This window comes from Equus przewalskii, chromosome 3 (genome assembly GCF_037783145.1).
Source record: "Equus przewalskii isolate Varuska chromosome 3, EquPr2, whole genome shotgun sequence".
NCBI classification, from domain to species: Eukaryota; Metazoa; Chordata; class Mammalia; order Perissodactyla; family Equidae; genus Equus; species Equus przewalskii.
This window is the reverse complement of record NC_091833.1, coordinates 107,325,329-107,350,465: the sequence shown is the minus strand read 5'-3', so window position 1 is coordinate 107,350,465 and position 25,137 is coordinate 107,325,329. Positions and strand designations below refer to the sequence as shown.

The following is a 25,137-nucleotide window of genomic DNA, read 5'->3' as shown; positions in this document are numbered from 1 at the left end:
AGGGCCAATCTTCCTCACCAAAAAACCCCAAAACCTACAACTAATATCATACTTCCTGGTGGGAAACTTAAAGCTTTTCTACTAAGAGCAGGTATAAGTAAAGGATGTCCCCTCTTGTTTCTTCTTTTCAACATTGTACTGGAATTTCTAGCTAATGCAATAAGACAAGGAAAGGAAATAAAACATATATATACTGCAAAGGAAGAAATAAAACTTTCTTTGTTGTCAGATGACATGATTGGCTATGTAGAAAATTCAAAAGAATTGGCAAAAAAGTTCTTGGAACAAATAATAGATTATAGCAAGATTTCAGAATATAAGGTTAATATTACAAAAGTCAATCACTTTCTTATATACCAGTAATGAACAAGTGGAATTTGAAATTAAAAACACAATGCTATTGGGGGCCAGCCCCGTGGCTGAGTGGTTAAGTTTGCACACGCTGCTTCAGCAGCCCAGGGGTTTGCCAGTTGGGATCCTGGGCACAGACATGGCACTGCTCTTTAGGCCATGCTGAGGTGGCATCCCACATGCCACAACTAGGAGGACCCCCAACTAAAAATTAACAGCTATGTCCCAGGGGGCTTTGGGGAGAAGAAGGAAAAATAAAATCTTTAAAAACAACAACAAACAAAAAAACCACAATGCTGTTTACATCAGGATCTAAAGAAATGAAATACTTAAGTATAAATATAATAAAATATGTACAGGATCTATATATATATGAGGAAAACTACAAAACTGAGATGAATGAAATCAAATAAGAACTAAATAAGTAGAGCGATATTTCATGTTCACGGATAGGAAGAATCAATATTGTTAAGATGTCACTTCTTCCAAATTTGATCTATAGATTCAAAGCAATTTCAATCAGAATTTCATCAAGTTATTTTGTGGATAATGACAAACTGATCTTAAAGTTTATATGGAGGGGCAAAAGACAGTCTCTTCAACAAATGGTGCTGAGACAAGTAGACATTCATATGCAAAAAGATGAATCTAGACACAGACCTTACATCCTTCACAAAAGCTAACTTAAAATGAATCACAGACATAAATGTAAAATGCAAAACTATAAAATTCCTAGATGATAACATAAGAGAAAACTTAGATGGCCTTAGATATGGCAATGACTTTTAGATATAATACCTATGACAAGATCCATGAGAGCAATAACTGATAAGCTGGACTTCATTAAATTTTAAAACTTCTGCTCTGTGAAAGACTATATCAAGAGAATAAAAAGGTGAGTGACAGATTGGGAGAAAATATTTTCAAGATACATCTGACAAAGGGCTTTTATCCAAAATATACAAAGAGATCTTAAAACTCAACTATACGAGAATAATTGAGCTATTAAAGAATGGGCCAAAGACCTTACAGACACCTCATCAAAGAAGATATACAGATGGCAAATAAGCATATACAGAGTGCTCCACTCATACGTCATCAGTGAAACGCAAATTAAAACAACATGGAGATACCACTACACACGTATTAGAATGTCCAAAATCCAGACACTGATAACATCAAGGATGTGAAATAACAAGAACTCTCATTCATGCTGGTGGGAATGCACAATGATACAGCCGCTTTGGAAGACAGTTAGGCAGTTTCTTACAAAATTAAACGTTCTTACCCCATGGTCCAGCAATTGTGTTCCTTATCATCTACCCAAAGGAATTGAAAACTTATGTCCACACAAAACCCGCACATGAATGTTTATAGCAACTTTATTCATAATTGCCAAACTTGGAAGCAACCAAGACATCTTTCAGTAAGTGAATGGATAAATAAACTATGGTATATTCAAACAATGGAGTGTTATTCAGCACTAAAAAGAAATGAACTACAAAGTCATGTAAAGACATGGAGAAACCTTAAGTACATCTTGCTAAGTGAAAGAAGCCAACCTGGAAAGGTTATAAACTGTATAATGACAATTATTTGACATTCCAGAAAAGGCAAATCTATGGAGAGAGGAAAAAGATCAGTGGTTTCTAGGGGCTGGGGGTGGAGGGAGCAATAAACAGGTGGAGTAGAGAGGACTTTTAGTGCAGTTAAAATGCTCTATGTGACACCATTATATTGGATAGATGTCATTGTACATTTATCCAGACCCATAGAAAGTACAACGCCAAGAGTGAAATGTAATGTAAACTATGAACTTGATGTGATTATAATGTGTCAATGGAGGTTCATCAACTATAAAAAATGTAACACTCTGGTGTGGGATATTGATAATGTGGTAGGCTATGCCTGTTCAGGAGCTGGTGGTATACAGTAAATCTCTGTATCTTTCCCTCAATTTTGGTGTGAATCTAAAACTGCTCTAAAAAATAATAAAAAAATACTTGCACAAACCCAGAAAAGATACATCCCTGAAAAAGAATTGAGAAATCTTAGAACCTTTAGCTGGGTTGATTGCTTAAGTTCTTCCTCTGCATGAAGCCAGTCTGTAAAGATTGCGAGAGGTGGTTTTTCTCAAATGTCCAAATTTCAACAAAAGATCATAAGGCATACAAAGTAACAGAGAAACATGGCACAATCAAAGGAATAAAATAAAACTCCAGAAACTCACTCTAAAGAAATGCAGATATTTGAGCTACCTGAAAAAGAATTTAAAATAACTATCTTGAAGATGCTCAATGAGCTAAAGGAAAACACAGATAGGCAACTATATGAAGTCATGTAAACAATGCATGAACAAAATGAGGATAGAAATAAACAGATAGAAAATATAAAAAAGAACCAAACAGAAATTGTGGCACTGAAAAATACAATAACTAAGCTGAAAAATTCACTAGAGGAGTTCAACTGCAAACTTGACCAGAAAGCAAAAAGAATCAGTCAAGTTGAAGGCAAGTGATTTGAAATTCTCAAGTCAGGGGTGAAAAAAAATAAAGAGTGAAGAAAAGTGAAGAGAGCCTAAAGGACTTACAAGATACCATCAAGTGGACCAATGTACACATTATGGGAGTCCCAGAATTAGAAAAGAGAGAGAAAGGAGCAGACCGCTCATTTGAAGGCATAATGGCCAACAACATCCCAAATCTGAGGAAAGCAAAACACAAACAAATTCAAGAAGCTCAAATAACTCCAACTAGGATCAACTGAAAGAAACTCACACTGAGAGACATCATAAACTGCTAATGTCAAAGACAAAGCTAGAATCTTGAAAGCAGCGAGAATAAAATGACTCATCACATACAAGTGAGCTTCCATAAGATTATTTGTGGATTTCTCAGCAAAAACCTTGAAGATGAGAAGAGAGTGGGAGAATATATTCAAAGTGCTGAAACAGAAAAAAAACCTGTCAACCAAGAATACCATATCCAGAAAAACTGTCCTTTGAAAATGAAGGAGGAATTAAGACATTCCCAGATAAACAGAAGCTGAGGGAGTTCATTACAACTAGACCAGTTCTACAAGAAATGGGAAAGGGAATCCTTCTAGTTTAAAGGAAAGGATGTTAGAGAGCAACATGAAGCCATGTGAAAATATAAGGTTCTCTGGGAACGGTAATTACATGGACAAATATAGTAACCTGTATTATTGTAATTTTATGCATAAATTCACTTTTAATTCTTGTATAGAATTTAAATGACAAAAACATAAAATGGCAACTATAAATCTACGTTAATGGGCATACAATATATAAATATGCAATTCATGATATCAGTGACACGAAGTGGGGAGGTAGAGCTGTACAGGAGCACAGTTCTTGTATACAACTGAAGTTAAGTTGTTACCAGTATAAAATAGAATGTCATAGCTTTAAGATGTTTTATGTAAATTGCAATGGTAACCACAAGAAAATATCTATAGAATATATACAAAAGAAAATGAGAAGAGAATCAAAGCATGTCACTACGAAAAATCAATGAAACACAAAGGAGGCAGTATGAGAGGAAAACCTGCCAAGACTGAGTCATGAAGAATAGAAAATCTGAACAGATCGATAGCTGGCAAGGAGACTGAAGCAGTAACCAAAAACCTCCCAACAAAGAATAGCCTATGGCCTGATGGCTTCACAGCAGAATTCTACAAACATTTAAAGAATTAACAGCAACCCTCCTCAAACTCCTTCAAAAAGCTGAAGAGGAGGGAATTCTTCCAAGCTCGTTCTATGGGGCCAGCATTACCTTGATACCAAAGCCAGACAAAGATACTACAACGAAAGACAACTACATCTCAATATCCCTAATGAACATTGATGCAAAATTTCTAAACAAAATACTAGTGAATAGAATTCAACAGCACATTGAAAGGATTACAGGACCAAGTGGACTCATTCCTGAAATGCGAGGATGATTCAATGTAAGAAAATCAACCAATCTAATACGCCACACTAACAGAATGAAGGACGAAAACCACATGATCATTTCAGTTCAGAAAAGCATTTGACAAGGTTCAACACCCTTAAAAACACTCAACAAACTTGCCGTAGAAGGAAACTACCTCAACACAACAAAGGCCATATATGAAAAACCCACAGTGAATGTCATACTCACTGAGGAAGACTGAAAGCTTTTTCTCCATAACCAAGAACAATATAAGGATGCCTAGCCTCACCATTTTTATTCTACGTAATATTGGAAGTCCAGCCAGAGCAATCAGGCAAGAAATCAAAAAGAGATAAAAGGCATCCAAATTGGACACAAATAAGTGAAATTAGCTCCTTTCACAGATGACATGATCTTATATGTAGAAAACCCTAAAGATTACACACACGCGCACACACACACACACACACACCTGTTAAAACTAATAACCGGATTTAGCAAAGTTGCAAGATACGAAATTAACACAGAAAAAATCAGCTTTGTTTCTACACACTAACAATGAACATTCCAAAAGGGAAATTAAGAAAACAATTTCATTTACAATAGCATCAAAAAGAATAAAATACTTAAGAATAAACCCAACCAAGAAGGTAAAAGCCATGGGCACAGAAAACTAGGAAACATTGCTGAAAACAATTAAAGGCACAAATAATCGAAAAGACATACCATGTCCACAAACTAGGAGACTTACCATCGTTAAGATGTCAATGCTACCCCAAAAAGCTACAAATTCAACACAACCCTATAAAAATCTCAATGGTATATTTGTGTAAATAGAAAAAATTTATCCTAAAATTCATATGGAATCTTAAGGACCCAGAATAGTCATAATAAAGTTGAAAGAATAACAAATTTGGAAGACTCTCACTGATTTCAAAATATGTTACAAGATTACCAGAGTCAAAACAATATGATACTGGCATAAAGACAGACATATAGACCAACGAAATAGAATACAGAACTCAGCAAAAAACTCTCACAAATATGGTCAAATGATCTTCGACAGGGTGCCAAGGCCACTCAATGAGAAAAGGACAATCTCTTCAAAAAATGTTGTGGGAAAACTGGAAAGCCAAATGCAAAAGGACAAAGTTAGGCTCGTATACAATAAACAAATATTAATTCAAAATGAATTAAACACTTAACAGAAGACCCAAAACTATAAAGCTGATGGAAAAAAAAGAGGAGAAACTTCAAGACACCAGATTCAGCAATGATTTCTTGGATAGGACAGCAAAAACACAGGCAACAAAAGCAAAAATAGACAAATGTGACTGCATCGACGTTAAAAACTTCTATGCATCAAAAGATGCAATCAACAGAGTGAAAGGCAATCTAAGGAATGGGAGAAAATATTTGCAAATCGTATATCTGACAAGGAGTTGATATCCAGAATATATAAAGAACTCCTACAACTCAACAACAAAAAATCAAATAAACCAGTTAAAAATTGGGCAAAGGACTTGAATGAGCAGTTCTCCAAAGATGATATATGAATGGCCAGCAAGCATGTAAAATGATTTTTGACATCACTCATTGTTGGAAAAGGCAGTCTTTTGACTCCCACTCGGCCTCATAAGGATGGGCCTTGGGCCTGGAACACTTCCTTGTCAAGAGACAAAGAGTTCACACAGCATATGCTGGCCTTATCACCTTATGTGGGAATATCTTTTTCTGTTTCAGACTCAATGTTTGCTCCTTTGTTCTGCTTATATGTGTGCATCATGTGACACCTAGCCGATCCTACTACTGTATCTGTCCTCTCTGGAGAGGGGATGGAGTCCTTCTGCTAATTGCCCTGTGTCACTGTCAGGAGGAACCTGTTGGCCATGGGGGACCGATGCCCACTACTGAAACTGGTCTTGCTGTCTGTTTCTGCGAGTAAAGCATTGTTCTATCCAACGGTTGACTGCATTGTCTCTTCCTCGGTGACGCCAATACTAAGATGCAGTGGGCAGAAGTGTTCAGACTTCTACTCCTGATACTAGGCAACAGATGTCACTTGCTCAACACTAATCATCAGAGAAATGGAAATCAAAACCACAATGAGTTACCACCTCACACTCATTAGGATGGCTACTATCAAAAAACAGAATATAACTAGCGTTAGTAAGGGTGTGGAGAAATTGGAACCCTTGTGCACTATTGGCAGGACTACAAAATGGTGCAAATTCTACTGAAAACAGCATGGCCTGTTTCTCAAAAGGTTAAAAATAGGACAACCATATGATCCAACGTTCCTGCTCTGGGTGTATTTTCAAAAGAACTGAAAGCAGATTCTCAAAAATATATTTTCACATCCATATTCATAGCAGCACTATTCACAATAGCCATGGGGTAGAAGTAATCCAAATGTCCATCCATGGATGAATGGATAAACAAAATGTGGTATATGCATACAACAGACTCTTATTCAGCTTGAAAAAGGAAGGAAATACTATCACACGCTATAACGTGGATGGATCTTGAGGACATCATGCTAAGTGAAATCAGCCAGTCACAATGATGAATACTGAATGATTCCACTTATGTGAAGGATCTAAAGTAGTCAAATTCATAGACACAGAAAGTAAAACGGTGGTTACCAGGGAGTGGGAGGAGAGGAGAAAAGGGAGTTGAGTATAGTTTCTGTAACATGAAAAATTCTGGAGCTCTGTTTAGCAACAATGTGAATATACCTAACACTACAGAACTATACACTTAAAAATGATTAGAATGGTAAATTTTATATGGGCTTTTATCCACAACAACAACAAAATATTTAAACAAATAGACATTCCTGAGCCTCGCCCTCAGAGATTCTGATTCAGTGTGTGTGGCGTGGAGTCTGAGAATTAGGTCTCTAGGGCTCCCCGGATGCTTCTGGTCCTCAGACCACACTTGAGTAGCACTGATTTACATTACATTTCATCATTTAAAAAACACGAGACTGTTATATGGTAGTTTTTCTTAGTACTTTTTCTTGAGAGTTGCTCTAGTGAGCTTGGAGTTGGGTAGAAAGCAGTCTGTGCCCAAACCCATGCAAGCCCATGATGTTTATGTATTGAAAGCACAAGCTATAGAATTGGGCTGACCCGATTCCTCTTCTGGCCTGAAGACTTCCAAGCTGTTGGATATAGGACAACTCACCCCTCTGAGCTACAGGACCTTAGTTCATAACTAGGAATAAACCTGTTTACCTCATAGGAATGTGATGAGGATTGTAAGAGGGGACAAGTGAAAGGCGCAGAGCCCTTATAAGAAACAGAATTGATAAATGGGACATAGTAGATGCTTAATGTGTGTATATTTTTTTAGAAGCTCAACTGCAGCAAACTCTCCTGTCCCCACCACCTGCAGCCTTCTGCGTCATCTCTTACACACATGGAATGCATTGTCTTGGTTCCCACCACTGGTGCTGAGTTACTAGGAGGTTGAACCTAGTCTATTAGCTTACCTCTCCCCCATCTAGTGTCTTGTAGAGTGCTTGAGACATAGGAGATCATAAATAAATATTTATTAACCAGATGAAATTCATGTAGAAGCTGTATTAGTGGTTCTCAATCCGGGTTACACATGAGAACTACCTTGGAATTAGATAAAAATACTACTGTCTGGTATAAACTCCTGAGATTCTGATTTAATTAACCTAAGGTAGTGTTTCTCAACCTTGACTGTACACTAATCACTTGGGGAAACTTAAAAATCTAGTGCTCAGGCCACATGCCTACCAATTACTTCAGACTCTCTGGGGAGGGGACCTAAGCATCAGTATTTTTGAAAAGTTCTCCTGGGTGAGTCTATTGTGGAATAAGGGTCCAGGAGAGAGACAATTTATGTTCACAAGCAGTGGATTCCTCACATGTTCTCAGGAAAAGACAAACACAAAATTAGGAGGGAAGTAAGTCACTATTTTGTGTGTGCCTAATAAAACCTTATTTTCTGTCCTTTCTTTGTTGATTTAATTTACTTCCTGTGTTTAGCATTGCTCTTTCAAGTTCACTTCTCCATCTTTTTGGCTATTGTATTGCTATTGGGTGACTGGAGTGGGTTGAATAGTGTCCCCCAAAACTTCATGTACACCTGGAACTGGTGAACTTGGCCTTATTTGGAAACTGGGACTTTGCAGATGTAATCAAGTTAAGAAGAGGTCCTAGTAGATGAGGATGGGATCCGGTTCAAGACTGGTGACACCCGAAAAAGAGGGAAATTTGGACATAGATACACAGGGGATGACTTCATGGGATGACGGAAGCTGGGATTGGAGAGATGCTCTCCAAGCTAAGGTGTGTCAAGGATTGCCAGCAGCCACCAGAATCTAACTGACAGGCCTCCATTGCTTGTTTAGCCAAAAACAATTTGGGAGGTGGATTGGGGAAGGAGGTGGATAGATGGACGGCCAGTGAGATGTGCTGGATTCTGGTGATTCAAGCTGGCACTGCTGTAGCTGTGAGTTACCACACAGAGCCAGTGCGGAGATGTGGTTTTAAAAGAGAGGGAGACATTGCCACAGCTTCAGGGGGTCAGACGTGCCACCCTTCAGCACCTCTTACCTACCTGAAACCTTCCTGTGTCTTGCTATCAAGGGAAATCATTTCTTAAGGGACACATACACAAACACACACATACAAACACACACATGCACTTACACACAAACGCACACACACAAATGCTGGCTCCGCCGTTTCATATACAGAAAGTCCTCAGAGAGAAAAAATGGAGTGCCAACTTGGATAGAAGCTAATGTCAACTTTGTGTTGTCTTTTTACATTTTTTTCCCCAGTATTTTTAAACCTTTCCCTCGGGATGTGACTACCTGGAAAGCTCAGCAGGAATGGACACTTTAGCTTCTGAAACTTTCTCTTTGTAAGAACTAAGAAGGGGGTGTACATGTGGAAGGACTGGTACATCTTGTTCACAATATGGCTTGGCCCAAGGCCAAAGACCACAGACATCACTCCTCTCATCAAGTGAAGAAAATCGTGAGCTTCAGAGGCAGAAAGTTCTTGGGGACCTCCCGAACTAGGTCCCTCACTTACAGACTCTGTCATTTCAGGCCTCCTGAGCCTGGCAAGTTGCTCAGCTTCTCTGAGCCTCAGTTTCCTCATCTAGAAAATGTGGGGGGTAACACCTATCAGATGGGGTTGTTGGGGGATTGAATGAGAGAATGGGGCAAAGCCACTGGCGCATACCAAGTGGTCAATATGGTGGTTTCCATTGCCTTTTTGTACTGAGAAAAAACACCTCACATTTTAAGAGTTTATAAAAGGAGTTTTTGACCCCTCCTAGACAACCAGTCTTGTGCTGTGGACTTTAGATGGTCACTTGTCTCAAACATCTACTATGGAAGCCGTGGGGCACCAGGTGCTTTAGATTTCTCAACCAATATCAGTGTAACAACCTTTAAAGACGGTGTCATTATCCTCACTGTCGAGATGAGTCCCTGAGCTTGGACGGGTTACATAACTGAGCCAGAGGCCTTGGGTGGGAAGCAGGAGAGGCAAACCTCTAGCCCAGGTCCAGCCGACTCTCATGCTGGAGTAAATCTCGTCCCGGCTCTGCCAGTGGCTGGAGGTCATGAGTGAGCAGAAGATCCATCAGCTTCCTGGGTTGGAGGGGATCTTAAGAGGGCTGTGGGTCTGGTCTAGTCGGTTCTCCAATGTCTACATCACTTGGACCAGACTAGGGTTATTATACAATGACCCCTGGAAGCATTTAACAGTCTATTCCTATCTCAGGACTGCAGTGAACTGAGATGTCTGATCGGGGGAGGGGAGTCACAGGGCAGAAAATCTGTGTAGACCTTAAGGGAAAATGACCTTCCTGAGGTGTGGCTAGGAGGAGGTTGGGGAGGGTCCGGGATGTTGGGTCAGTTCCCTTGGGTATAGGGGTAAGGTGCACAGGTGTGTCCCTGGGCCCTGTCCTACAATGACACTGCAGTCTTTGATGTTTCTGAACACACCAAGCAGGAGCCAGTCGTTGGAATAGAAGCATCATGCAGAGAGAGATTTGTTTTCTTTTTAGTCTGCTGCTTTTTTTTATCCCCAGAACATTGCCTAGCACATAGTAGGTAAAAAATAAACTAGTAAATTAATTTCAAACGATTTGCACTGACTGTTCACTCTATTTGGAACATCCTTACCTGAGACAGGCACCTGTCTTGACTCCTCACTTCATTTAGGTTTAGGCTCAAAAGTCACCTCCACAGGGGCTGGCCCCGTGGCCGAGTGGTTAAGTTCGCGCGCTCCGCTGCAGGCGGCCCAGTGTTTCGTCGGTTCGAATCCTGGGCGCGGACATGGCACTGCTCGTCAGACCACGCTGAGGCAGCGTCCCACATGCCACAACTAGAGGAACCCACAACGAAGAATACGCAACTATGTACCGGGGGCTTTGGGGAGAAAAAGGAAAAAAAAAATAAATAAAATCTTAAAAAAAAAAAAAAAAAAAAAAAAAAGTCACCTCCACAGAGAGGCCTCCCCTGATCATCTCATCTAAGACTGGTTACCCTCCATCACTTCTACCCCCTTCCCCTCCTTTACTCTTCCTCTCTATCCCTTGTATACTTGTGGGTTTATCGTCACTTTCCTCACTGATAATTCCATGGGGCAGAGCACCCGTCCTCTGTGTACTGCTGTATCTCCAGCTCCTAGAACAGAGTCTGGCAGAGTCAGTGCCCAATATTACGTGTTGAATGAAGGGGTGAATGAATGAATGCATGCATACTCCATAGGAAGATCTTAGCACAGTGCCTGGCGCATAACAAATCAGAGACAAATGTCAGTATTGATGATGTTGGTGATGATATCCAAATGTCACTCTGGATTGGCCACTGATGACTCTCTATGCAGGTCCTGGTAGGTTGATGAGTGTAAGAGGCCACTCTTCCACCCCACCTGCCATTCTCCCTGCCATTGATAGACACTCTAAAGAACAGTGCTTTTACCAACACCTGCTCCTCACTTTGTGCTCCTTGTGGAGTTGTGACAAGACATTGGGGGCACATCATCCTCTCTAACTCTTGACTTAAAACACTTTCAGAGCCTTCATACACTAACATGGAAATGACCGATAGAACTGACATCCTTGTATCCCACCACATTCTTGCCATGTGGCTTCACCCATCTTCCAGGATTTTCTCATCCTTCGCTTTTATACATGTTGTCATCTGCCTAAAGTGCCTCTATTCTGCCCTATTTCCCTACACCTACAGAGGTTCTCCCCAAAGTCCAGCTTCAGTGCCACCTCCTCCAGGAAGCTCAACCTGAGATCTTCCAGCAGTTTCCACCTCCTCCCTCTGGTTTTCCATGCTGCCTTTCCTTTCTTCCATTAGAGTTTTCATCACAGGACACTGTACTTACCCAGGCCCCTCTCCCTCAGGCCAGAAAAGAGCCCCTCAAGGTCAAGCGTCCCCCATATGGTGAGTGGTAATGGGCTCTGACTTGAGTCTGTGAAGGGCATCCCTCTAGCCTTAGGACTTGGCTTGCAGCCCTACTGGGTCAATTCCTGCCTGCCCCCCCTTACCATCTGTGAAACACTGACAAGTGTGTTAATCACTCCATGTCCCAGGTGTCCCACTTAAAATCAGGGTGCCTAATTATTACAGTCCAGTAAGCATCAGACATCACAGTCTAATGGATGAAAGCTTAAAGATAGGGACTCTGGAATGGGTCATCTTTGGGGATGACTTAGGATGGATGGGCAACAGAAGAATGTGCCTTACATATTATTTTCATTGATATATTGGGGCCTGATTATGAATTCATTTGGAACCATACATAGAGAAACCAAACAATAGTTAAACATATTTCTGAAAAATGCCTAGAGCTTTATTATCTTTGTTAATTTGACAGAAATTGCATTGCACTGAAATCATCATTCTGGCTATTCAATACAAGGGCACACTGTGCATGTACACATAGCTTTATAGGCAAGAGAAACATACCTTGTGGTAAACAGCCTCTTAAAATCACAACCAAGCAAGTGAAAGGAAATTTAAAAGGAAGTCTAAATTTAACTCCATTAAACAAAGGAAATTTAAAAACACAAAAACAAGGATTACAAAATCTATTGAAATATCCCACTGCACTTCCATAGCACAAAATTCATACGTATTTCATAGAGAACTTGGAAAGCTTTATAGCATACAGAGGGACTAAGAACATGATATTTCCTGAAGACTCAACCAGTTTTAGCCTCATTACAATTATTTGTCCTGTAACACAGCACTGAAGATTTGGCAGAAGATGCTCCCTGACTCCACGGCAATTCAAGTTGTCTACTGGGTTGTATCCTGGTCTGTCTGCTGGGCTGTATCCTCGTCCATCTGCTGGGCTGTCTTCTGTCCTTTTACACGGGGTGACTGATAGATTATCGTTTTCTTGACTTTGACGCCTGAGACATCCTTACAGTTGGGTTTGGGGGTGGTAACTTCATTGTAAAATGACTCCGTGGGGGTGGTCTCTTCCATCTGGGGCTGCTGTGTAGTGGTGGCCTCTTGCACTTTGACCTGCTCAGTGGTGGTGGTCTGTTCAATCTGGGGCTGCTCTGTAGTGGTGGTCTCTTCCACTTTGACCTCCTCAGTGGGCGTGGTCTCTTCAATCACGATGGGCACTGTAGTGGTGGTCTGTTCAATCTGGGGCTTCTCTGTAGTGGTGGTCTCTTCGACTTTGACCTCCTCAGTGGGCGTGGTCTCTTCAATCACGATGGGCACTGTGGTGGTGGTCTGTTTAGTCTTGGGCTTCCGTGTAGTGGTTCTCTTTTTCCCTTTTGTCTGCTCCGTGGGGGTGGTCTGTTCAATTATGATGGGCGCTCTGGGGGTGCTTTCTGTGACTTGGATCACCTCTGTAGGGACAGGTGCAATGGTCTGGATCCCCTTCTTTGGAAAGAACGGTATGACTTTTGTTGTACCCTTGGAGGGGGCCTCCTGGGTTATGATATGCCACCAGGGGGTGATGTCCCTATCCCACTGGTTGAGATCATCGATCAGAGTGGAGTATACCAGCTTGAAATTGGATTCTGGAAACCTCCTACTGCAGATCCTGCTCCTCAGGACCGTGTTGGCATCTTCACAAAGGTTCCTCTGGCAGCTTAAACGATAGGCAATTTGTCTCCAGAAGATCATGTCACTTTTATAGCCCTCTATGCAGGAAGTTGGGTTGCCAGTAAAGACACAGGAAAAGTCGTGGTCCATTCGGGAGCACACGGCCTTCATGGCGGTGCCCTCCTCGTGCTCCATCAGAGTCACAGTACATGAAGCCTGGTCTGGGGTGACAATTACGCCATTGACCAGGGGCTTGTGTTGCCCGGCTTTCTGCACAATTTGGGGCTTACCCAGAGTCATCCAATCATCCTTGGTTGCCATATTGTTTTGCAGTTCCCATAATTCCTGTGCACGGACCACCAAGAGCACCTGAGTGGCCAGAAGGAGGAAGGGCAGCAGGGTGAGGCTGTGGATCCTCATGGCTTCAGCTTGGTGGAACCTGTTTGACAAAGGGTAGGTGAGTCATTGCTGGGCAGCAGTTCAGCAGTACAGGGCTGCAGGCTGACCCTCCCTCCCCACGCACACAGGACTGCCTGCCAGCAGTGAGACTAAGCATCCTTCTGGCTCCTAGATACTAGACGAGCAGCCCAGCCGTTCACATTTCTGCTTGACTTGAGTCTTGAATGTGCAGAACCTCCTGCTCTTCATTCATTCCTTCATCACTCTCTGAGCCTCCTTAACTCTCACTGCCTCGTTCACTCCCTCATTTACTCCTGCGGTTTGCTGACTCACTCCTTCATTTGTGATTCAATAAACATTTATGGAGCACCTACTATATGACACGGTCTAGACTAGATGTGCAATTTTTCAAGGTGAATGAGCAAGTCATGTCTGAAAGAGCTTAGAGGAAACTTTTGGGAGGAATTTAAACAGCATTAATCAAGAGTCTGTCCCAACTGTGTCTCCAATGAGATCTTGGGCAAGTCACTCTCCCCCTCTGTGTCTCAGTTCCTTTACTGGAAATTGAGGTGTTGGATGAGATAATTGCAAACTCTCTTCCAGCTCTAATGCGCTATATTTCTAACTCCTGGTTCCGCGTGTATTCAGATCACTCCACGAGGAGAAACTATGTGGTAAGTGACATGAAAGGTGATGTCTGACCCCAGTTTAAACCTCCATGGGGTGGGACTCTCTGAGATGGGTGGGTTTGTGAGGGGGCATTTGGGATGCAGTAAGAATCTAAGGAAAAGCACGAGGGAGGGGAGGTCATTCAGGTTGACTGGGCAAATGGAACCGGGGGATGGGGTGCATTTCTGCTAGTCATTTACATCTCAGCGTTGAAAGCGGAGATAATGTGTAATTGATTTCTGGAGCCCTGCTGTGGCACAGTGCTGGGTACATAAACCCTCAGTCAGTGCTTTTAAAAATATATCATCGAATAAATAGGCTGACCTAAAATGCTACACTAAACTGCATGGATTTCATCACATGCGTGATAAAAAGAAATATGCTTGAAAGGAGAAGAGAAATAGGGTTTCTATTCAACCCCTACTATGTGCTATGTCCTCCATCAGCATTCTAGTCTCAACTTGTTCAGTCCACTAAAGAGCCTGCCTGGTAGGTGATAACAAACCACCCCCAGGTAACAGACGGAACAGGTAAGGCTTAGACCAGTAAGTAAATGGCTCGAGATCCCATAGAGGGCAAGTGATCAAGATGGAACAGGCAGCCAGAACTTATCTCTTTGCCCCTGTAGACCTACCCTTATGGATGGATTCATGCCTTTATCTTTACTCTACTCTTCAGAAAATATTGGCAACAAATAAGCAAACTATGAACCACTCAGGGTTTGGTTTGGTGCAGTTCATGATAAGATGATTCATATTATCAGTGCTCCATTACAAAATAAAATACAGAATTTTGTCTGCAAACCAGCTGACTCAGAAAATGGCCTGCATCTCATTTTCATCCTGGGCTTATGGCCTTCCCTCAGAATAGAGAAAGAGAAGACAGTCACAGGCAAGTGGGCTCCCGAAATGAAGGGTGGGACAAAGGTTGGGTATACCAGACAGAGACCCATTCATTCCTCAGGACGTTAGGACTCAGCCCTCACATGTCTCCAGTGGGATCCAGACCCCGGGAACCTGAGGTCCTTGGGGGACCTAGAGGGAGGGTGGAATGAAGGTCTTAGGAGAGCCAGGCTCTTACCTTGCTCAGAGTGTGCAGATCCAGTGCAATCCCAGATGCCAGAGGGAGCCTGTAGGCTGGCAGCTGTCTCGTCTGCAGTGAGAGGCAGGGGAGGCCCTTTTTATAGGAGCCCAGGAAGACAGAGTTTTACAACACACGTGCCTTTGCAGCTTTGTCACATTCCTTCCAGCCACACCCCTTTTGGAGGGAGCCAGTTTCTGCAGGAAAATGGTTGATGTAATCCTGGGGGGAGGGGGTTACATGTGGGACATTAGACTTGCTTCTCCAAGGGCTTCCCTTTCCCCCAGTGGCCTTGTTAGGAGGACCACTGAGCCTTGCCAAGACCCTCCCTGGTGGGATGAGGACCCCAGCCACAATATCTGTGGGGAGTAACAATAACTAACATAATCATAGCTGCTGTGCGCTGTGCTCAGCCCCTGTCTCCTGAAGCTCTCCCTAATTCTCCTCACATCCACTCTGTGATATGGGGAGCTCTGATTCACCCTTTTCACAGATGGAAAATGGGAACTGGGAGATGCTCAGGGCTTGTCCAAGGCACGGGGCTGGCAAGAGGAGGAGCCCTGGGTTTCAACCTGGGCCTCCCTGCATCCATCCTCTGCCCTCCTCCTACCTGCCACTCTCAAGACACGTGGGGTAAATGAGTGACTGACTCTGGGCAGGCCATCTCTGTGTCCGTGTCCCTGTTGTCACTGAGGCCCTGAAGTTCCTGTGTGGGCAGAGGCATCCTGGGGCCCTGAGAGGCTGGTGAGGAGGGATTCCTGATTTGGGGATTTGTGATGACGATGCTCGCCTTCAGATCACAAGCGGAGACCTCACTCGCGCCAGCCTTCTACGGGCAGAGTCTGGTACCAGAATGAGCTGGTAGAAGCCTGGACCAGCACTGGTTTGGCTGTGTGACCTTAACTTCTCTGAACCTCCACTTATTGATCTACAGATTTCTGACAATAACAGTACCTCATTTAGAGCTACATACTAACATTTTTATTGGGATGAAGCATAACATAAAGCAGCACAGATCCAATTTAGTTCATATTGTGGTCATGTTGCTTAAAACAGATTTACATCGTTTACATATAAAGCATACAGAAATACATTCACCTCCATCAAGAAGATGTAGACCTCACCATATTTTGACACCTCACTTATCGTCATAATTTGGGAACCAAAATTTTACACTTTCTTCTTAATTCTTCTCTAAGGAAAACAGTGGTACAAATTCGATGATAAACGGCAACTGACCTTTTGCATTGACACAGCACAATAGAGAATTGTGGGGACTGGGGCACATTAGAGAGTTTCTGTGTCTCTAAAGGTCAACACTCAGTTCCAATTGACAAGCAAATTGGCGATGGGGCTCAGTATTGTCAGACTTTCTGAACTTTTAAGATGCCCCAAATCCAGGTATGTTTATATGAAATTGGGTGGGCACTTAACTCGTATCTTCTGAAAATGGCAAATTTCCTATAATACACAGATCAAGTCATAACTGTGATTGAATTCCATGCAAGATGATCAGCTGTTTGAGAATTCCAAGGTTCCAGAGCTGTGGATGTTGACCGGTTCACTTGGTGTTTTAAAGGGTCTTTGCATGAATTCCACTGGAGGAGGCCATTTCTCTAAACTCCAAGCCTCTTTAAACCTGCCCAGTTAAGGACCAGCCCCATTGTCCTGACCTCCAGCCCACAGAAGCCGTGACCTCCACTCACAGGCACTCAGTGAGGTATTTGGGGGACTATTTGGACGTTGACAAGATAAAGCTGCATGATCCTCAGGGAGATGGAGATGAAGGTGGACTCTGAAAACAGGAGAAGTTCATCTTGATCCTCAGGAGGCAGCCAGATTCTTTCTGGAGAAGGATTACATCATCCAGAACACAAAGCAAATTTAGAAGGACACAGGTAGATTCCAGGATCCTTTCTGAGAAGTGTTTCTAACTTTTGCAGGTGACGTGGAACTGCCCCCACTGGCTTCCCCTGGCCCTTCAGCCTTCCTGTGCTCCCATCCCCACTTCTGCCTCGATCTTTCTATTCCAAACAGGGGACAGCCTATTGGCCCAGGTTATGTAGTTCTTTCTCTGTTGGCTCAGCCTGTCGTTCCAAACTCATTTCCAGACATATACACACTCCAATCTGTCCCCACTAAACCACTCACCCAACGTTTCCTGAATACTCAGTGCACTCGTCCCTTTCCTGCCTTTACTCCTGCTGTTCCCCTTACCCGGAATGCCCTTCTAGTCCTACTTTGCCAGGCACACATTGGCTCATCCTTCAAGATCCAGTTCAAATGTCATCTCCTTTCTGTTGTGACATTGGCCCCCTGATCCTACCCTTGCGCCCCACCCTTTCATGAGTGTTCATGGAGAGAAATAGACCATCACCCCAGTGAGTGTTTTCAACGTGCTGCATTGTGCTCAGGCTGTTCCCCCACATTAATTTGCATCTCGATATACTGAGAAAATGATACACTTCTACAGTGCTCAAGGGAATCTGGAGAAGATTTGGATCCCCCGTGACGCTGTTCACAGTGGATTCCCACTCCCTGCCCCTCCCCATAGTCCCAGGACCCAGGGGATCCCTGACTCCTGTAGAACTGACTATGTAAAGTCTTATCAACTTGTTTTCACACAAACCCCAGGAGGAAGTTCCACCCTGGATCCTCATGGTACACTTGGCTTACGTGTACCCAGGTGTACCCAGCTGAGCTGAGGCTTATGCAGCCTATGTTTCTTGGCAAATACCACAGAGCTCTGAATGGCAGAGCCTGGACTGGGGCCTTGGGCTATCGGTGATTAACCTCCCAGGAGAGTGTTTTGGATGTTGTCTAATGGCGTTGAGACCCAAATCTGTCTCACTTCTAAATTGTGAGTAGACCCAGCCCTGCTGTCCTGTGTACCTCCGTGTTCTCCATATCCACAGCAGTTCTTGGCATGTAGTATGTGTATCCTCAGAATTGTTTTAATAATGAGTTGAGAAACCCACCTTCATCCACTGAAAAGAGTAAAGAAGAAAAACACTTCTTGGCTCATTCAACTGGGCAGTCCAAAGACTAAGTCTGGTTCAGATACACGTGGATCCAACGGTTAAACAAGCCGTGTGTCTCTCCCTCTGTCTCTGTCTTTCTCTCTTCTTCTCTCTCTGACTCGGTCCCTCCCTGTCTCTTTCTCACTGTCTTCTGTACACTCTCTGTTGCCTAGTTTCATTCTCAGGCAGGTTCCTTCCATTCGTCATAGCATAGGACATGCCCTTTCATCTCCCTAGCACCCATGGGAATGCCCAGGAAAACTCTGATAACCCCTCCCAGGTACATTCACTGAGTCTGATGTGGGGAACAGAGACACATGCTGGACAGCCCACCAGAAGCATAGGCAGTGGAGGATGGGCAGTTCTCAAGAAGAAAAGAGGCTTCTGTCATCCACAGAAAGAGAAAAGCCTGACAAAAATAACAGATCTACAATGCAATAGGTGTTCATTCAATGGAGACAAACGTTGGCTAGTTGACTAGCTTGTTGAGAAAGACCTCCTTGAGGCTAGGTGCAATTTAGTTAATTAGGAAAGCCATATCAAATTCATGGGACAGAACTATTCTTAATCTGTTTGAGGATCAGTAAGTACACTAGTTGCTTAAGGAAAAGGTTTGTGAAGAATACTGCCTTGATGTCATCAGGACTGTCTCTTTGTTGGGGATTTGAAGTTGAGAAATATTCACCTAACAAAACTACTTTTATCCTCCCATCAAACCAGTGAGACGTAATCCTCATTTTACAATTGAGGAAAGTGAGATTAAAGATATTGTTTTTCCCTCAAGATATCAAGATGATGACGATGATGATGATGGTGGTGGTGGTGATGGTGATGATACTGATAATAACTAATAAGCACCATCATAGTGCTTCTACATTCCAAGCACCATTCTAAAACTTATCTCTCTTCATTTTCACAACCATCCTATCATGACTCCCTTTTTATAAATGTAGGAACAAAATTACAGCAAAGATAAGAAACTTTCTAGCCAAGTTACTTCAACCTGGAATGTCAATTCCTCAACTGCATATGAGAGAGAATTATACCTACTTCACAGGATTGTTTTATGATCAAATGAGATTGACATACAATTAGGCAAGTCATAAATGAAGGCCCCTTCTAATATACTAAAAATGAAGCAATGTACCCATACATTGAACAAAATCTCTCTTTCCTCTTCTCTCTCTCTCTTATTCTATTAAAATAAGAAACAAACTAGAACAGCTTTAGATTTACAGAAAAATTGCGGAGAGAGCCAGCCAGCCCTGACGGCCTCGTGGGTAAAGTTCGGTGCTCAGTGCTTCGGCAGCCCGGGTTTGCTGCCCGGTTGTGGACCACACCACCTGTCTGTCAGTTGCTGTGCTGTGGCAGCATCTCACGTACAAGACCTAGAGCAACTTACATCTGGCGTATACAACCATGTATTGGGGCTTTGGGCAGGAAAAAAAAAAAAAGAAGATTGGCAACAGATGTTAGCTCAGGGAGAATCTTTCCTCTACAAAAAAACAAACAAAAACACCCTTTCTAGCCTGGGCATAATGTAAGGTTCCTCTCCCCATAAGAGGAAAAGCTGCAAAAATAGCTCCCCTATCCCACACCTAACTCAGGCTCCTCTATCGTTAACCTCTTACGTGACTACGCTACATTTATAAAAACTGTTGGATGGATAGTGACACATTATTATTAAAGTCCATACTTTATTTAGACTGCCTTAGATTTTACCTACTGTTGTTTTTTTAGTTAGTAGTAGATATTTTTTAGGGAGGTTTTAGGGCTGTTTTTAGATTTCCACAGTAAAATTGAGTGGAAAGTAAGGAGAGTTCCCGTGTATCCCCATGCTCACCCACATACAGCTACCTGCTCTGTCAACATCCAGTACTGAAGTGGTACATTTGTTACAATTGACGAACCTGCTTGACAATCATTATCACCCAAAGTCCATAGTTTCCATTGTAGTTCACTCTTGGTGGTGCCCATTCCATGGGTTTCGATAAATATATAATGACGTGAATCCACCATTATGGTATCATACAGAGTATTTTCACTGCCCTAAAAATCCTCTCTGTGCCACCTATTCATCCCTGCCTCTTCCCTAACCCCTGGTAGTCACTGATCTTTGTCCTGTCTCCATAGTGTCTCCATTTCCAGAATGTCATATGATTTGAATCATACAGAATTTAGTCTTTTCATATTGGCTTCTTTGACTCAGTTATATGATTTTAAGTTTCTTCCACATCTTTCTATGGCTTGATAGCTCATTTCTTCCTAGCACTGAATAATTTTTCGTTATATGGAGTTACCACAGTTTATTTATCTGTTCAACTCCTGAAGGACATCTTGGTTGCTCCCACGTTTTGGCCATGAAGAATAAAGGTTCTATAAACATTCATGTGTGGGTTTTTATGTGGACATATGTTTTCAACCCCTAATGGTCTTTTCTGTCCAGCACGGCATCCGGATTCCACATGACATGTAGGAGTCACAGCTCTTTAGGCTGCTCTTGGCTGGGACAGTTTCTCAGATGTTCCTTGTTTTCGATGACCTTGAGAGTGTTCAGGTGTACTGGTCAGGTGTGTTGAGGATGTGTCCCTTTGGGATTTGTCTGGTCATTTTCTCGTGATTAGATTGGGATTATGCCATTCTTCTCTTCATCCAAAATTTACATGATGGAGAGGAGGTTTCCTTTTGAGGGTTCCATAGGAAGTCTGAACACAATTGGAAACCACCCACAGGTTAAGGCTGGTAGCTGAACGCATGTCTCATGCAGTCTGGTCACTGGCAGGCGATTTCAAGTTTGAAAGCTGATTTCACTCTCATGTGTGTCACTATCATATGGTTCCTTGACATAGAGGGTTCATGCCCATGGGTGCCGTCACCAGATATTATAACAGTGGGTGCGATTTTGTTTTGAGTTGAGTCTTACCGGTGCATTTTACCAGGCCAAAAGGGGTCAAAAATTAGTCCCTCTCTCAAAAGTGACCTCTTGTACAGAAATAAAAAATGCTGAGTTGCTGCATCAGAGTGATGTTATTTTGTTGAGTCAAATAATGTGCATTAAAAGCTTATTTATTGTCAGAAAATGAAGAAATAGGCAAAAAAAATCACCTGAAATCTTATTAGTCTGGCAAAAAGCAGTCATCCTACTGAAGAATGTTGACATTCCAAACTTAACATGCTCATTAATCATGGGATTTCAGAATTCCTGTATGGCAAATCAAATGATACATGGTGCTAAAGGTTTACTTTAGAAAAATAAGAGACAGTGAAGGCTTGATGATATAGCATTTGGTGTGAGTGCAAACTGAAAATGTATTTATCTTATAGGAATGCCCTGTGTCACATCCCATAACACTGAACCCATTTTGTTCGAATCCGTGTGCACCACTTAGTTCTGATTCTGAATCCATCGAAAAATAAGCCCACAGTTTTTGTATCAGGTCAAACTAGATGACATTGCTGTTTCAGAAAGTCAAAAGTGGTAGAATGTTGGCAATTTTCAATGAGCCAAACTCATAATATGAGATTTTTCTCAAATAATAGAGCCGTTTCAAAGTCTTTAAGTTATTACAAAATATATTTTTTAGTGTTGTATACGTAACTCAGGCACAAAAGAGTTCATCGATCACCTCTGGGTTTTTCCTATCTTTGTTTTTAAGGAAATCACTATAAAAGAGGTTAAACGTGCTTTAAAGATGTCTTCTCCTTTTGGATAAAATTTCTGAGGCGCACATACGTCTGTGCACCTCTACACGTACAGGCATATACTCACATGCACACACACACACACTTTCATGCACTTAGATTACATACAGGCATGCGCACATATGCACTCCCGTCACTTCCATATTCAGAGTAGAAGAAGGTCCTACAGGGCCTCCCTTTGGAATTTTCAGTGTGTTACAAAGAGTGCCAGTTGCCACCCTGAAAGGCTGGAAAAGGAAGAAGACACACTGTCCTTTCTCTGCACCATGCCCGTAGGCATAGGAACTGCAGCTGCTGTCACATGAAGAGGTGAAGGTGTTTAGATGAAAGGCATCAGAAAACGGCTCTGAACAGGCCTGTGAGGGCACCCGGGAAGATGGCTCCCCCACTCAGAGAGCAAAGCGCTCTCAGCTGCTGTGGGTGGTTTCGGGGAGGATAGGGACGGCAGAGGAAGAGGATACTGGATGGTTCTAGGAAACACGGAGCTGGCCGCTAACCAGACATCATTCATTCTGCCACTCATTCATTCATTCTATTATTCATTCCTTCTTCCATTCGTCCAAAGAGCTCTCATGAAGCACCTAATGTCCCAGGCTCTCTCTGTCATTGACAGGAATGCAGTCAAGGTGACACGGTCCAAGCCCTCAAGGAGATGGCAGACAATAGTGGGAGAGACAAGGGTCTCAATCATGACAATATAGGAGTAATTGTTGTGTGGGAGGGAAGCCTGGGGTGTTCACGGTGGGGACATCTACCATAGCCAGTGGCAAAGAGAATTTCTCAAGGGCCTGCAACTGGTTAAGAGACAACTCAATAGCTGGAGGAAAAGGAATGATATTTCTTCAGTCATTACTCAGTAACCACTCTATGCAATTTGCTAACATCACTTCAGGGAATGCAAAGATGAACATTTCGCTCCTATCCTCAAGCCTGGCCTGATTAGCCTGCAGCTCACTGCCTGATGATTGCTGTGGTGATGATACTTCATCACCTCCAAACCTCAAGCTCTTCCTGAATTTCCATCTGTCCACATTTCCAAATAAATCCACATTTTTGAGTCCAAAGTATGGAGGCTTTCCCATTCAAATTCCAGCCCAATACTCACTACCCCCAATAGTCATGCACTTAGGCTCCAATTACATCTGAGTGTCTAATCTTCTCCCCAAATGTCAGGCTATTTCAAGACATTTTGTCTCTGTCAGATTGTTATCTTTGTTCTGAAATTCCATCCCACCATTATCTACCTGGCAAACACTCATTCCCACTCCCCATGCCCACGGCAGAACTCATGGCTCCTTTGTCTGGGTTCCCCTAACTTTTTACAGCCTTCCCTGTTATTATAGTGGACTTGTTAGCTTCTTGAGGTTCATTTATGTGATTGCCACTGGGAAGCGACAACTCTAGCATGAAGCTTGGAAATTACCAAATAATAGCAAATATTTCTAGAATTGAATTGGATTTTGTATTTCTCAAGACTCTTCCACTCGCATAATAGAAATAATGAAATTTAAACAAATTAAAACAAAGAAAATTGAGAATTTATTGCCAGTTTCTTATAAATTGTAGAGGAAAGGGTTGGGCAGGACCACCCAGACACATAGAGTTGGGGACTCAAATATCACACACACACTCGTTTTCATATCGCATCTCAGTCTTCTCCGCCTATGTGCTCTGTTTGCTCAGTCTGCTTTTCCCACATGGTTAGAAACACGGGTGTCAGCAGCTCTGAGCTGAGCTGCACTGTGGAAAATCTACAGGAGATTGAGATTGAGCCAGGTTCCTGCCATTGGACTCAAGACTCAGGTGAAGGGCAGGATTCTGGGGTGAACAGCCCTGTGCCCTGAAACATGTAGTTGGATTTTGCGGAGAATCAGTGATTCTCAAAGATGTGGAGAGCTGTTCCCAGAGAGTCTGTAGGGCGAGTCTGTAGGTTTCATGCCTGCACTGGAAGAAAGTCATGGATAAGGTAGATGAAGAGATGCACAGGAGGGCATTCTAGAATTCACCTGAGGCTGCCCCCAGACCTATGGCTCCCTATCTCTAGAAGATGAGGACCCTTTACTGACACCCACACCCTGGGCAGACCTCCCCATCACAGCACTCACACATTTAATAAAAGAGATTGAGCAATGACATGGTGGTGAGAGTGACAGAAGCTCTCCCTTGAGCTGTTACTCTGAGCAGTTTGCACGCAGGATCTCACTTAATCCTTGCCCCATGCTTAGGAGATCGGTGCTACGATTATCCACATTGTAGAGAGGAGGGAATTAAAAATCACCCAAGGCCAGACAGCTAGTGGCTGGTGAAGCCAGCGCTCTAAAACAGAACACTGAGACTCTAAAAACTCCGTGCACTTCACCTAGACTGCTGTCAAATGTGCCACAGAGCCAAGGGGAACTTGGTAACGCAGTTGGATGTGCAGGTGATTTACCACGATACTGGCCAGTGACCTTTGAACATGGGTTGTTTATCTATTTAAAGGTCTATCACTAATTTAAGGGCCTCACATGTGGCTGTAGCATCTGCCCTTCAAGCCTTACACTCTTTCTATCCTCTCCCGTGACTGGCCCTGCTGTGGGGCCCTTTGGAACCAGCAGTTAGAGAGCTCTGAGACCACACAGCCTGCCACCTCCAAATGAGAGATAGAAAGTCCACTCTGGGACTGGGAGAGGGGATAAGGACAAGGAACACTGTCCCCAGCCCATCCAGGTCACGATCTCACAACTTACAGAGCCTTTCAACTATGGGAGAGTCAAGCTCTAAGAGTGACAGTGTCATCTGAGTGTGACAGTGGGGGAGGGAAGAATTCGACTTCAGCCAATATTGGGCCATGTTGGGTTTAGTAACATGCTCCCTTCTTCTTTCAACTTCAAATGATCTAAAGGCAGAAAAAGGATCAGTC

At 42.8% G+C, this 25,137-nt stretch overlaps 2 protein-coding genes across 2 annotated transcripts in view; both read right to left on the bottom strand.

The window, feature by feature from the left end:
- Positions 1 to 15,606, bottom strand: part of LOC103548353 (chondroitin proteoglycan 1-like) — a 44,715-nt gene extending 29,109 nt beyond the window's left edge. The window contains exon 1 of the mRNA XM_070613178.1: positions 15,514 to 15,606. The gene's annotated coding sequence lies outside the window, so the exon portion shown is untranslated. The remainder of the gene's footprint in view (positions 1 to 15,513) is intronic.
- LOC103548351 (fibroblast growth factor-binding protein 1-like) lies at positions 12,130 to 14,070 on the bottom strand. The gene is made up of 2 exons (XM_070613179.1): positions 13,889 to 14,070; positions 12,130 to 13,804 (listed from the first exon to the last, which is right to left on the bottom strand). The coding sequence occupies exon 2, from the start codon at positions 13,783 to 13,785 to the stop codon at positions 12,601 to 12,603; it is 1,185 nt and encodes a 394-aa protein (XP_070469280.1). The 5' UTR covers positions 13,786 to 13,804; positions 13,889 to 14,070; the 3' UTR covers positions 12,130 to 12,600.
- Positions 15,607 to 25,137: the final 9,531 nt, after the last annotated feature.

Coding starts and splice junctions, on each gene's coding strand:
- LOC103548351 (XM_070613179.1), bottom strand. CDS start 13,785: ATGAGGATCCACAGCCTCACCCTGCTGCCCTTCCTCCTTCTGGCCACT.